General features: G+C 38.5%; 1 protein-coding gene across 38 annotated transcripts in view; it reads right to left on the bottom strand.

Annotated features, from left to right (window-relative positions):
* Window positions 1–7,164: 7,164 nt before the first annotated feature.
* LOC146542112 (uncharacterized) overlaps window positions 7,165–15,221 on the bottom strand; it is a 74,145-nt gene continuing 66,088 nt past the window's right edge. For 16 of the 38 annotated variants that reach the window (XR_014880443.1, XR_014880454.1, XR_014880444.1 and 13 more), the window contains 3 exons: window positions 11,324–11,356; window positions 8,639–8,705; window positions 7,165–8,264 (listed from right to left, as the gene is read on the bottom strand). Coding sequence is in view for 10 of the 38 variants with exons in the window: in XM_085213436.1 (XP_085069562.1) it covers window positions 8,681–8,705; window positions 11,324–11,356 (58 nt within the window). In the remaining 28 variants the exon portion in view is untranslated. Of the gene's footprint in view, window positions 8,265–8,638; window positions 8,706–9,301; window positions 9,363–11,323; window positions 11,357–11,458; window positions 14,586–15,221 lie in introns of those variants that run through there. The other 22 variants (XR_014880460.1, XR_014880461.1, XR_014880462.1 and 19 more) reach the window with 9 other exon arrangements.

The following is a 15,221-nucleotide window of genomic DNA, read 5'->3' on the forward strand; positions in this document are numbered from 1 at the left end:
GACCTGAAACAACACTTTGTTCATGACTCATGCTCAATAAAGACAGGTCATTGAAAGTGCCAACTCAAGAAAATGATTTTCCCGATCATAATCAGATAAACCCTGAGAAATAAGAGTAGATTCATAAAGTGTTTGCAGAAATAGCCAATGGGGAACCTCGTATCTATTGGCAAGACCCTTATTGACGTCACCGAGAGCATGATGGAGCCCTAGATGCAGGAGACGAGGCATTAGGGATACACAAATACCAAATAAAAATACCACAGGCATTTTGCTCTTCAGCATTAATAACAAATGTCAACAGTCAAGTGCTGCTTCTAAGTATGAAACCAAGATATCCAGCCAGTGGCTAATCTCTCAAGACTTTCCAGCAGCCATTTATAGCTTTCTGATAAGGCAGAACATCATTTTGTTAGCCTGCTCTAGCCTCCCTTTCTTCAAAATAGCAGTTTTACTTCTGGAAGCAGACAGGCAGAGGTGAAATGCTGATTTCATGGCAAGGTAGATACAAAGATGGGGATATCAATAAAGGGTTAGGATCACCTTGCTTTAGTTGTCATCTTTGTAACAGATCATTTATATATATAATATATATATATTATATATATATATATTTATATTCACACAGATACTAAGCCATTTTGTGATTCACATCCTAATTAGCTTTGTGCTGGTAGAACTTCAAATAATTAGTTTTGGGAAGAAATAGTGATCAAAGGAAGGGATACTGCCTGCAGAATTTGGATGTTCAGGTGTAATATATAGTCACACATCAAAGATATGGGTTAGCTTTTCTAGTGTTTCAAATCCATCTCAATCTTTGCTGGTAGTTTTAGTTAAGCTGTAGGAATTGCATAGGGATATCTGAGGTGTGGGCATATTTTTCTTCCAACTGATGATAATGTGGGAGTGGCAGCCTGTAAAAGGAGTTTCAAATGGTGGTAATAATTTAAATTCTCTTAGATTTTTTTTCCTTTTCCTTCTTTTTATTTTATTTTTATTTATTTATTTATTTATTTGTTTGTTTGTTTGTTTGTTTTCTCCCCAGAGCCTTTCTGGCTTGGGCTTAGCTTCTCAGAAGCATTTTGGAACCCTGTAGCCACTGATTACCCAAAGCTTTTTGAAATCTGAACAAATCCTTCAGAAAATTTGGGCCTTATTCTCATTTTTCCTAAATTCACCATCTGTGAAGCAGGAATAATGATGCTGTGAAAATGAACACAATAAAGACTGTGACAAGCTCTGCGCTGTAGAAATAGAGATCTTCTAAATACCTCTGAGAGAATTCTACATCTAGTGCCTTAACCATCAATCCAGGTCTGAGTTAACCACCCTTCCTTCCTGTTTTGAAGTCTGGCGATTTCACTGCATGAAACTTGGCTCTTGGCAGCCCCACAGAGATTTTTCCTCTTGCTTTCTGGTGCTGTTTTATTCTATGAATTGTTTGCACTTCAGGAACAGGAGGATGAATTGGTCTCTATGGAGCATTGATGCCATTTCAGACTGAATAGGCTGGGGGACAGCAAACCCACATGACAGAATAAAACACAAAGAAGGCTTTATTAGTGTTCCTCTCCCCATTTAACCTTTTAAATGCCTCTTTGTAAAGAACCTGTTGTCTGTTCTTCAAGATTAAATCAGAGATGAGAAGAGGACAGTGTAAATTCTAGGAGGTATAAGGGTGACAAAACAACCAGTTTTAGCTATGCAAGCTATTTGTGTTGGGAGCACATGCTTGGGAATGCACTTTTGCTCTTTACCCTGCTGTTTATAAGGTGGAACAGCAGAGCTTTGTCTTTACACACACAGGTGTGGGTGCCTACAGAATTTCTGTATTTTTCTGTACTCTAGCAGGTCCCTTTGTTTAACATCCCGAGTATATGGAAGATATTTTGCTTTCACAGATTGTTTTAGTTCCATACTTTTATTTGGTTTACTATCCCACCCTTCACATTTGTGAAAGTTGCAGTGTTGAATACCGATCTGATAATGAAAAAAAAAAAAAAAAAAAAAAAAAAAAAAAAAAAAAAAAAAAAAAAAAGTCCATATTTATGTCTTTCACAACATGTTCATCTTTCTGCCTCAGGCTTCTTACCACTGAAGTTTCTGAGAACCAGGCACGTACTGTCTGGAGAGGAAAAGACTAAAGGGAGTCATGATGAATGTCCATAAACACATAAAGAAATGTCCCTGAAAAAGGAGAAGAACCAATTATCTTCATTAGTCAATGATGGGAAAAAAAAAAAAAAAAATGCTCTGGATGAAGCACTGAATATTTAGGTTGACTGTTAGGGAAAACTTCGTAACTATTAGTACATTTAAGTCAATGAAGCAAGTCACCCAAGAGAGGTAGTCAGATCACCTTCATTGGAGATAGTCAAGGGAAGGTTTGACACTCATCCATCAGAGAAGTGTTAGAGATAATTAAATCAGACTTGCCCCAGGCAAAAGGATGGACTAGATAATTCACTAGTGCTCCTGTTCAGCCCTGCAGATTTTATGTTTTTCCATTTTAATTGGAAAGATATATGAATGTGTGCATGTGTTTATATGGAAGCAACAGACTGCCTTATTTGTGTGTTTGTGTGCGTTTCTACCAATTTTCTACCTGCTTATCCAGAAATAAGGATAATCTGTAATAGAAAAGGATATCTCTTTCCTTCGAGTCCTTCCTATCCTCCCCCCTCCCTCCCCCCCATTTTTGGCAGATTTATTCTGATTCATCTCGTCAGTTTTCTTGGATGTCTCTACAGCTTTGTGAAAGGGACTAGATACTAGTGTCTGCTAGCCTTAACTTTTCTACTTGACTAAAGTTGCTTTGCTGAAACTTAGCCCTTGAAGCACACATCCAGACACAAAGAGCCTGCTCTCCTGCCTTGACTACCAGTGCCATGTGCAGGCTGGACAAGCACCTCCAGAAGACATTTTTATCTTATCCCCAAGAATAGGATAAAAATCAATGTGTCTCTGGAATTGCCTGTCTCTTTCTAGTAGTTTTATAGGGAGCCCAGACATCTCTCACATTATTAGATATCTAAAGATTAGGCTATTAGGCATCTAAAATTAGTCGTTGTGAGTCTTGCCCTTTACAGTCCTTTGTGAGTCTGTTTTCCCATGCTTTTGCTTCCCTGGTGATAAAACAAGGTAATGGCAGCAGCAAGGTACCTAGTGTGCTGTGCATGTTGCCTATTACAATTATCATGATAGTTTCAGTGTTGCTTTGTGCTTCTCCATCTGTTTTCAGTCTCCATCTGTCGTTTCTCCTCTCACTTTGAAGTAAGACTAAAGATTTATATAAACCTAAGGGTTAGGTTATAAGTTGTCTTTGGCAGTGGCCCCCTTTTCCCCTTGCTTGGTTTACACTGCCTACTGCAATAGAGCTGTGATTCTTGACCATGTCTTATATATGCTATAATAATACAAGTAATGATGATAATAATAATAGTAGTAGATTGCCTTGATCTTGAAGTACATGGTCCAAGAAATGCAGTTATGACATAAATCATATTCTATCGTTCTGATTGCTGATAATCATAGGACACTATAAGGATATCTTGTGAAGGAGGTTTGCAAAGGGCTTTGAAAGCTGTTGGATAGGCAAAGAGTAACTGTTATTCATACCCTGGGACAAATCCTGAGCAGTGGTAAACACTGTCTCTTTTGGCAGCTCAGGCTAAGCGCTCCTCCACAGCTGAGATTTGCAATGGAAGAGTTAATTCCCTTGTTAAAAGTGCAAGCAGAAAGTAATGCTACTTGAAAACTCCGTTCTGAAAGGCAATTAAAACTTTGCGAAGAGTGAAACTTTATGGACAACATGAGAAGGAAACTACTACCTTTTTTACCTTGATCTTTACAACCTTAATAATATCCACTGCACTGAGGGAGCTATGTGTCCTTTGAAAGCAAGGGCCCTTCAACAGCATGTATGTAGGCAGCAAGGAAGAAATCTTTGCCTGGCCTCACAGCTCAGAGGAAGAGACAAAATGCGAACTAATTGTATACACCAAATCACAACTGAATGGGTCAGTAGCAATAGAAAAATAGAGCAAGAGTTTCCACCCTCATCCAGTTACTGTTACCCAATATATGTCCTGTCTAGGGCAGCAACTCTTCCCAAATTCTCTGAATCTCCAAGGCCACAGTTACACTATAGATAAGATAATTAAATTATGCTTTTATGGTTATGTTCTACTGCTAGAGTTGAGTGTGCACCTGGTTTAGCTGTGTAGCAGTAATGGGTGAAGGTGTCAGTTCTTCAGATTCATTCTAAAGTATCCTCAGGGTATGTTAGGGAATGACAAAGCTCATCCAAATTTGCTTGACTGAGTGAAACCTTTTATTCTTCACAGCCTATGAGTCAGAGCAAGAAATACTGGAGCCATATACAAGCCATTTTGCCACTTCTCTCTTGACCTCTTGTCATTACATATCTTCCAGGCTGTTACTTCATAGAGAAGTATATATATATATGTTATTTTATACATATATATAAAATAAAGATAAAACCAAATATTTATATGGATATAGCCATGCATTTGATAGCTCCTATTTGCATCCAAAGCAAAATGACACCTGTCTACCCCATCCCTAACATAGATACAAGTGGGGGGCAAAGACAGAAGCTTCATAAAGCAGAATTTTAGCCTACAGGTGATTGAAATGTGGTCCTCCAGCTGTGCTAGCACAGAGGTTATCTGGAGAGGTGACCAGCAGTCTCTTGTTCTCTTTGGACTAGACACACTGAATTACTCACTTGCAAGTTGTACGCTTCCTGCATGTAGAGTAATATGATCCCAAAGTCTCTGAGATGGGATACTGGGTGTCCCATAACAGAAAACAGTGCCAGACAAGTTTTGGAAACTATTAGTGATTTTCCAAGATATTTTGTTTCTGTAAACACTGTGTTTCACTGTTAAACATAAAATAAAAACCAAAAAACAACAAAAACCCCAACACTAACAATTTCATGTGAAATGGAGGCTGTTAATTTGCCTAGTTAGGACAACAAAACATATTTTTTTTTATTTTAGGGGGTCTATCATCTTGGTAATGCTTAAGCAAGTGTTTAACTTTAAACCTGTGAGCTCTTTTTGAAGCTATTTGCATACTTCCTCCTACTATTTAGTCTTTATTGGATTAGAGCTGACATTAGCAGCCTTAACTTTCTGGTAGTGTTGTTTCCTAGTTTTGCATAACAGTGATAGCAAGTTTCTATCTGATGCAATTTACACAACCCGTCATTTGTCTGGGAAACTATAAATCAATATGTTTTTTAATATGTTTTTTTTTTTTTTTTTTTTTTTTTTTTTTTTGGAGGGGGGGGGTGTTCCTAACAAAACACTTCTCATCTAATTGGGACAATGAACTTTATCTTTTTCCTTTTTTTTTTTTTTTTCCCTGACAAACTTTCTTTAATGATCTCTCATATAGTTAGACACTGCAATTTCCTTTAATTACTTGAAACCATCTAAAATAAACAATTTTAAACCAACAGAACAAAGAATCATTTATTTGCTGGTGCCCTCTCCATTATCCTTCCATTCTTATCACTAATGGTATTGAAAGATTAAACTTTATCCTACAGGCAGCGACCTACTCTCCTATTTCATTTTAATTTTTCATATCCCCCTCCCCCAGTTTTGGCTGGCAGTTCCCCCAGGTTACACATTACATCAAAGTATACATCATTTGCTCTTACTTCTTTCTGCATGCTGCCTCTAGGCTAGGAAATTTGCAGAATGCTACTGTTGCTACTGAGAACTAGCCATTTTCCTTTAGTCAAATGTTTTTTAACTTGAAAATGTCAATACAGAGACAAGTCATAAGATCAACTCATAAATATTCACAGACTGTTTCTTTTGTTTTGTTTCTCTCCCCAAGTCACAATGTTATCCAAGGTAGTGTTTTACTGGATACTTTGCACTTATTCATGTGCAGTCTTTCCCTTATTAGTGCTTAAAGAGGTACCAAGAGTTAAATTTTTCATTAGCAATTCTTGTGCAGTGCAATATCTTGCATGTATTAGGTACACACAGATATTTCCCTTCTGAAAAAATCCTACAGGGCTTTGTAGAAAATTACAAACTTTCTCGTATAATTTTTTAAACCACCTTGTAAAATCAAACATAGAATGAAATATACTTCTATTAGATGATTCAAAGAAATCTTTGGAGAAGAAATAACTCTCTAATAAGTCCTGTAGGTTTCCAGAGTAATTCTATAACCCTATTAAGTTTCTTTAGAACTCTCCCAGTTCTGCCCCACTGCATGTCTGTAGATTTTATTAAAATAGATGCAGTGATAGTGCCCAGAGCCCATTCAGCCATTTATTTCAGTGGATTGATACAAAATAAGATTTTCCCACTGCCTGTCCAGTGGTGTGCTGAAAACTCACCACTGCTCTTTCATTTACCTACCTTGCTTGAAATGAATTATCTCTGCTTCCATTCTTTAGTGAGGAAAATCGCCATGGATCCACTGAGTTGGAGAAATATACCACCAAAGTTTCAACCCCCTGTCAGTTGTGTTTACACACATCTAAAACAAACCTGGAATCTAGACTCCCATACTTCACTACTGGAGCACTCCCATGCTTATGCGCACGCAACACGACAGTACATCGAACTGAATTGGAACTGAATTGGAGCAGATATGCTGAGAGAATCAGTACCCTGTCAGTGTACAGGAGTGAAGAATGGAAAGTTTAAATACAGTTGTGCATAGACAATTAATTCTAAGTCACATGCATTCTATCTACTTAGAGATCTGTACTGAACATCAGTGTAATGACATATGCAAATGAACTAGATGACCTTTCATGATCTATTGTTAAACTATTTTTATTGTCAAACAAGCATTCAAGTATTTAAGGACAAATTTATGGTGGGACTGTAAGTGAGAGAGGAGTGAAGCTCATTCTGACATCTGCTCTGTGACTATTCAGTGCCTCAGTTTCCCCAAGGGACATTTATATGTGATTTTGTAAATAGCCAGAGCTGAAACTTTAAAATTAAAAATCTAGGAGTGAATGGGAAGTGTTTTTTTACAAGCGTTGGGCATGAAGACATCTATGACCCTATTTGAAGCAAAGAGCAAATAGAATGTTTATTGTTAATAAGTAATATACACTTCTGAGTAAAAACAATGATGTGACTCACCAGCTGGTTGATTTAATATAAATATTCAAATGCAGAAACAGTTTATTAAACAGATTGGAAATCATCAACTTCATTATTGTAATAGAGCAAATACAAGATCTTGATTTTCAATAAATGGAACAATCTACCGTATGCCAAGTCACTTGCTGTCTGTTACTATATTCTATTAAAAAGAAAATAATGATTCTAACAGAATGTCGTGTAGCCACTCCAGGAATTAATAGAATTAGTGCAGCAGCCACAAGACAGAATACAAATATTCTATTGAATTATCAATTAAAATCCCATAGCAATAAAGGTAAACTACATCAAATAAGTGAACAGAAATTACAGACTATTTTCCAGCTTCTTGTATTAGTCTTCATCTTGAGCCTGGAATTCTTGAGAGTAACAAGTATATAATGACTTGACATTTCTCTTCTTCATTTCATCTTAGGAAACCAAATTACGTGATGTAAGTGCAGCTCTTTGGATTTGCAAACTCCTGGTATAATGAAGAAAACACTGTGTAGTTATTAGGCATTGACATTAATTCTTGCTCAAAAGATTGAGACATAGATTATCTCAATTTCCAATATGAGTCTGCTGAAGTTTACTCTCCATCAGCTGCAGTTTGTCCCTGTTGCAAGAAGAAAAGTTTAATTCATTTGACTCATTTTCTCCTGTTAGCAACCTAAAGCAAAAGACAATCCTTATAAAAGTCAGTTTTTTTCAAAAGTCTTTCATAGTAATTAGCTGCAAGCATCAAAGATGTAAAAGTACGTCACAAGTTGCAGAGGAATTCTTTGGAGTTATATGTAGGGATGAAGAAAAGAAACTGAGAAAGGAAAAAAATATCTAAGTGAAGTACTCCCAATCTCTATTAGAATCTAGAATCAGATTTGCATGTAATCTAAACGTAGATATTCAAACAGAAGGAGAAAACTCTTGGTAGGTTTTTGGTAGAGCAAATGACGGTTTCCATTTCTAGTTCCTCTCATTTCTCTCATATTCTGAAGATACTTCAGTTCCATGTATAGTAACATTCCTTGTCTCTCAGTTATAACTTACGAAGTACCAGAACAGCACTTTTCAGCAGTCTCAAAGTCTGCTACTTTGGCTTTTGCACTAGAAAGAAAATATGAAAGGTGTAACAGTGCTATTTACTCAAAGTATACAGGGGGAGAGAGAGGGGCCGGGGGGAGGAAAGAGAGAGAGAGAAAACGAAAAGCGTAAAGCAATCTGCTGAAGTGCTTTAGCCATTGGAAATAAGGAAATAACATTAGAAAACCTGGGTACTTTTCTGGTTCAATCTTTAGTACAAGCCACCTTGGGAAAATCATTTTCCCTTTTTGTGCTTGCATTTGCTTTCTTATTACTTCTCTTTCCAATCCAGTTTGATTGCAGTGTTTTCTAACTACTTTGAAGTACATAAAGTGAGTCAAAGCATGTAGGCCTTGTAGGGATTTTCTTCATCTCAGTAATATCAAAACAATCCTTACCAGTGTAGATTTAAAGGATAATAAGTATAGCTTTGGTCCTGTTCACTTAACGGTTTTCCACAGATAACTGTTGATAGAAAAGGGCTGATTTTATTGATTTACTTCTTTTAGAAATGGAAGAATGTAATAATAGCACTATTACATAAAAAACATGTTGGGGAGCTTTTTTTAATGAACATTTTAAAAAGAAAGTCTTGCAGTGAAACAAAGCTTTGAAACAATACTTAGAAATACATTTCTTTTACAGATTGTTACACTGAATGTTTTTCAAAATTCTAACTTAAAGTCTAAATTAAAATTGAAATATTATGATTTTTCTTCTTTCATAGAAGTGTGATAGTCTTCCTCAACCATAAATTTCAGTGCCTACTAATCACTCACCCTTTTTTAATGCAGTTCAGAGAGAGATTTCTCTTAGTCTCCTTCCCACTACAAGCCACCAGAAGGATATATCATTAACACAAACTGCATCAGGTGTAATCTTTACTTAACTGTGTACTTATAAAAGGCATTCCTCAATGTCTAATTAGTAAAATTTGTGAAAGCTCTTTGAAAAATGGGTGGGGACTGGAGAAGGTCAGGAAATCCATTTTTCTTCATGAAGTTTAAATATCTTTTCAGAAGAAGCTAATAACAGGTAAACAGTTTGTGAGTAACCCTTACCTCAGATCATTATGATGGGAGTTTCACTTTGTATTTGCTTGCCTAATATTTCTGAGAATTTCTGAAAATTAGGAAAGTGAGATTCTGACCCAAGTGCAAGAAGATATGCACTATATAGCATGACCCAGCATATGCTCTCATAGTTGCAGTCCTGCACCATTTCACACCTCAGACAATTCCTGATTTCAGGGTAATATGTCAAGTGCAGAGAGACAAAACATGAAATCCACCTAATAGGTTCTCACAAACATAACCACCAAAAGCTGTCAGGAATAAAGCCTGATGCATAACCTCCCTTCCCACTCTTTTGCTCCCAGTGAACAAAGTTAATGGATACAGTTCCCTCAAATAACATGCCTTTACATTTTAAGATACTCAAGTTTGTGCACAACTTCCCTGTGCAGTCAATGAAGAGAAATAGCTTCTTTCAAATATCCACAGGGAGAAATGCTGTCACATTTATTTAGTGCTCAAACATAAGCACAACGTAGCAGAAAGTTAGTTGTCTCAGCCAGATAGAGACCCTGGGTTGCATTCAATGTTCTCAACTCTGATTTGGTAGCCAGTCCCAAACTTTCAATTTAGTGCATGACACTAACCCAAGATTTTGCCATGGGCATGTTACTTAAACTATCCTTGTCTCTGTTCTACCATCAACAAAATGAGATCTTCCTCCTCTGGGGGAACTGTGAGAATTAATTAGCTTGTGTTTGCCAGAACTTCTGAAGTGCTAAGCAAATGCTGATTAGAATAATTTTACAGGCTTCAGAGGACCGCATATCTCAAGGGATCATGTGGAGAACCCTCGATGGGGAAGTAATGCCGTACACTCAAAAATGCATTTGCAAGACTTTAGTCTGTGTTTCACTTGAGTGGATTCATATTTTGAAAATCTTATGGCTCTATTCCTCCTAACCCTGCATACTTCATATTGACTTGTGTTTAATCTTGCATGCAGAGGGTGAGGAAAATGTCTATAAAGTGGTCCTTCCTCACATCCCTGAGGAATAATCTACACTCATCACTATAGCATGTAACTGCAATGACCAAAATAGCCTTGCAAAAAAATGAATGTTAAGACTTCCTGTGGGGAGTTGAAGTGGGGAACGGAAAAGTCTTGACCAGAACACAAAGGGTTATGGACATGGTAACCTATGAAAGGACAGAGCAGTTTTTGCCATATGTATTTTTGCAGAGCGAGGCTGGCCTCAGGGAGAGTCTCAGTTGCTCAGTGTTTCCACCTGCTTCCCTCAGGCTTCTCTGCTTGTTCAGTCTCAACAAAGGAAGACTTATTAGCTCACACTACAGAGCAGTGCCATTAAGGGGCTTTGGGCAAGAGCTGGGTTACCTCTGGCAAATGAAGAGCTGGGGGAGAGGAGCTGAGCGTCCCTGTGCCTTACACTACCCTGATGCACTCCACAGAACTGAAAGCAGAGACAGGAGCAGCAACTTCCCATGCTACAAAGTCTCTCTCTGGAAACATTAACTATCTTAGTTCCAAGCTCTGTTGTTTTTTCCCTTCCTTCCTTCCTTCCTTCCTTCCTTTCTTCCTTCCTTCCTTCCTTCCTTCCTTCCTTCCTTCCTTCCTTCCTTCCTTCCTTCCTTCCTTCCTTCCTTCCTTCCTTCCTTCCTTCCTTCCTTCCTTCCTTCCTTCCTTCCTTCCGTTCTCTCTTTCTCTCTCTCATTCTCTCTTACATTGGTTTGGAAGGTTTGGAATGTTTGCCATATTGTGTTTTGTACTGTTTAGTACTATTCTCTCTACACTCCCCTCCCCCCCCCCCCCCCCCAATTTAATAACTTGCTAGTAACAAAAATGACTAAAACAAAGTATATAAAAACTACTTTTCAAATGAAAAGGAAAAAAAAGAAAAAAAAAAAAGGACAAACTAAACTCCTTTTTTAACCCTAAATTTCAAAATGATTAAATCTATGTACACAGTCTCAGCCCCCCCAGAAATAAACTAGTGGACATATTTGGGATCAAATTTGGGAAACCAAAAATCTTGAGGTCTACATACTTACATGTGATTAATTGGTAGCCATTCTTCAATTTTCCTAAAAGAGTAGAAAATTGTTCTTGTTTCACTGTTTCAGTTTTTTTGTTTGTTTTTTTGTTCCCCCCCCCCCAACCCCCCTCCCCACACCCCCCCACCCCTTACTAGATCAGGACTAGAGATGCTGTTCTTGGGTATTATGTGAATTCTTAGTTACTGTCCATTGTCCAATGGATGGTAAACAAATTGCCATGACTAAGAACAAAATCCATCCCCACTTTTTAAAAAAGATTTTTTTGGAAGGACCTCTAGCAGTGTTATTGCACAGCTGTCATTCTTTCCTCCTACCCTGCATTCACTTTTTAATGGCTCTACTCACTGCTTGTTAACTTGTCCAGCACCCCTTGAAGAAAGACTTTTAGACTTTTGAACCTTACCTCCTGTACCTCTTTCTTTTCTCTCTCTCTCTCTTTTTTTTTTTTTTTTTTTCAGAAGGTCCTTCTTAATAAATGTCATAAACAATTCATTAGAAATTTAGGAAAGCAGACCAAATCATTCTTGAGAATTCTCCTCTGCTGTCATGGCCTCTAGGTGAATGCTACACTTGCATTTTACTTCAATAAATTTTGCTGAGATGTATGTGTATCTTAAAAGATGATGTGCTTTGCAAGTTGTGAATGAGCCTTTATGCATGGAGGGAGGCAGGGAAAAAAAAAAATTAGTCCTCCTATTTCTTCTCTGTGACTTATTTGACCTTGAGACTTATAATGGCATCTCAGACAAAATGAACATAATCTAATGGACAGCGGGGAAGAGGGAACGGCTGGGTACATCTGTCGTATTACTGGGCTGTCTGAACAGTCAATGAAGCAGGTCCAAACCATAAGAGGCCTGTTCAGTTTAGCTCCAGGGTCTGCAGACAAGGAGCACAATCATTTATCTTTATTTACTGAACTCTGCTTTCTGTTAAAAAAAAAAAAAAAAAAAAAGGGAAAAAAAAAAAAAGAATTGACAGATTGACAAAAACCCAACTTGGCGATGCCCACTGCACAGAGATAAATGCTATTCATGCTCTGCAAAGACAAGGACAGCTTCTCATGCCCTTTCTCCCATTCCAGTAGGCACCTATTATACAGCAAATAAAAGCAGCACAAGACACCTGTATACTGCTTGCTGTACTAAGCTAGTTCAGCTGCTCCAGGAACAATGTTGTTGCTTTTTTTGTTTGCTTGCTTTTCCTCTTTGTGTTTCTTTAAGAGATACAGATAAAATATCAGAGTAGCTGATATTTCTTTTTCCCTTCCCTTCCCTTTCCGTCCCGTCCCTTCCCTTCCCATCCCTTCCGTCCCTTCCTTCCTCCTTTTGTTACTTCCTCTTTCCTCACTCTCTTCACCCTCTCCCTCTCTTTTTATTTTTCTTGCTCACTCCCTCATTCTGTCGTTCTCTCTTATTCTATATTTTTTATACAAGAAAGACAGAGAACTGTTGGAGAAGGTCCAGAGGAGAACCATGAAGATGATCAGGGGACTGGAACACCTCCCCTACGAAGACAGGCTGAGGAAGCTGGGCTTGTTCAGCCTGGAGAAAAGAAGGCTGCGGGGTGACCTCATTGCAGCCTGTCAGTACCTAAAGGGAGCCTACAAACAGGAGGGGAATCAACTCTTTGAAAGGGTTGATAACAGAAGGGCAAGAGGAAAAGTTTTTAAGTTGAGGGAGGGAAGATTTAGGTTGGATGTCAGGGGGAAGTTCTTAACAGAGAGTGGTGAGGTACTGGAACAGGCTACCCAGGGAGGTTGTGAGTGCCCATCCCTGGAGGAGACCAGATTGATGGGGCCCTGGGCAGCCTGGTCTAATATTAAATGGGGAAGTTGGTGGCCCTGCCTGTGGCAGGCAGGTTGGAGATTCATGATCCTTGAGGTCCCTTCTAACCCTGGTCATTCTGTGATTCTGTGCTTGCAAATAAATGAGAACAAGAAGATGCATCCTGCAGATTTAATCTGTGATAGGTAAAAGGAGCACAAGCCATGGGGGTGGTATGGGGTTTCTCTTACACATGCAACATTGAAGACCAACTAAATGCTGCTTAATGGACTATGGCAATAGTTTCACTCATATTTTTATTTGCTTTTGACAAAATGTAAAACTGAAGATGTGAATGTTGTAGGGTGAATTCTTTTCTTGAGTAAGGACATATAAATCCATTGACTTCCAACCTAGTTCTTCTGCTTTAGACATTATAATTAAGAATAGAATGGAATTGAAGAGATTTATATTCAGGAGGGAGGTAGCGCTTTTTAGCACTTTGTTTCTGAGGGGGAGATTTCCTAAGATAATGGGAGACAGACAGTAGGCATTCAACTCTCATTGACCTTGGATGAAATTTGGGTATTTAGACACACTTTCTGCATTTGAATTTCCCCTTTCACCCAGGGTGATCAGTGTCTGGCTGGATAAGTTACTCTATGCTTGACTTTTTGACTCTGTCACAGACTCCATCTATGACCTTCAGCTAGTCACTGCATCTTTGCAACCCGCATTTTCCCTTCTATGAAAGGATGGTTGTCAGTGTGTTCTCTCTGTATGCCAGCACCACTCCAGATCTGTCCTGGTGAGCAGCAGTTGTTACTGATCATCTCACTGGCTTCTGTGGGCCACAATAATAGCAACCTCATCTTCCCAAGCATGGGCAGGCATGCAACATTTTGGGCTGGTCCTTTGGTGTGCTAAGGCTTGATTATTTTCAGGTTCATAGAATTATTATTAATTAAGTATGCAGTGCTTCAGGCCCTAACTGCCTTATCTAACTGGAATATGCATTTACAGCTCTGAGATTTGCAAGCCTTCCTTAGTAAGCCTGAAGGGAAACTGGAGACTGCAGAAGCTTCCCTCAAAGAGTTAATTTTGCAGCCAATATAGTTTGCCAGAATACAGTTGATTTATTTATTTATTTATTTATTTTATTTTTGCCAGCCAGGATGTCTGTCTCCTACCTCCTTCTTTCTTCCCCCATCTCCTCCCCCCTCTTCCCTCCAACCATGATTTCATATGGAGCTGAGAAAAGAGACAGCTGGGAAGGACTTGAGCAGAGAGGTAGGATATGTATCTGAAAGTAATTTGAATAGTTTGTGAACCATGGTATCCATTGGTTTGTAACACCTGGCTGTGTCAGCTGTGTCAAGTTATGTCATGTTGTGGAGCTCAGTTTGACTGATGCGGCTGGATGGGACCAGGCTAAAGCTGACATTGCAGCAAGCCAGGAAAACTGAAGAGGAAATTTTCTGTGAGTGCATCTGAAAAACAAGGAATTTTTTGTGAATCCAAACAGGCAAAGTTTTCTGCCTTAGCTAGAGTTGAAGAGAAGCAGCAGCACACATTGGCAGACTCTTCGCATTCCTAACTGGTTGCAGAGGGCATTTCCACTCTTACTGATGCAGAGCTGTGTTTTACCCCCTTTGTCAGCAGACCACCTTGAGCAAGTGCTGGGGGTGGAGGTCAAAACCTAGTCCTAGGGCAGTCTAGTTGCATTTGGAGAAGCTCCGCTTTTTCTGGTTATTTCTCTCCCAGCATTTCTTGGTTGCTTTTAAAGGGAACTGCAGTTCTTTACAGAAGCAAAGAGTATGCCTCAATAGACAGCTCTTAAAAATAAGTAAACAAATGCTCTCTTATCTATTCCATATAGCAAACTCCATTTTCATGAAGAGCTACATTTCTAATAGAAAACAAAACTTAATACCTTTTACTGACACTGGGATTACATCCAGTAGACCGTATCATGGCATAAGTGATTTAAACCTGATTTGAAGCAGCTCTTGTAGGAGATGTGGAGTTCTGTTCTATGAGAAGAGTTTACTGTTCTCAACCTATATTTAGTACAGTTTGCTAGAAATACTGTTACTTTGCAAAGAAAGAGTGCTCTAAACATGTAA

The sequence above is a fragment of the Meleagris gallopavo genome, chromosome Z (genome assembly GCF_905368555.1).
Source record: "Meleagris gallopavo chromosome Z, MGAL_WU_HG_1.1, whole genome shotgun sequence".
NCBI lineage: Eukaryota > Metazoa > Chordata > Aves > Galliformes > Phasianidae > Meleagris > Meleagris gallopavo.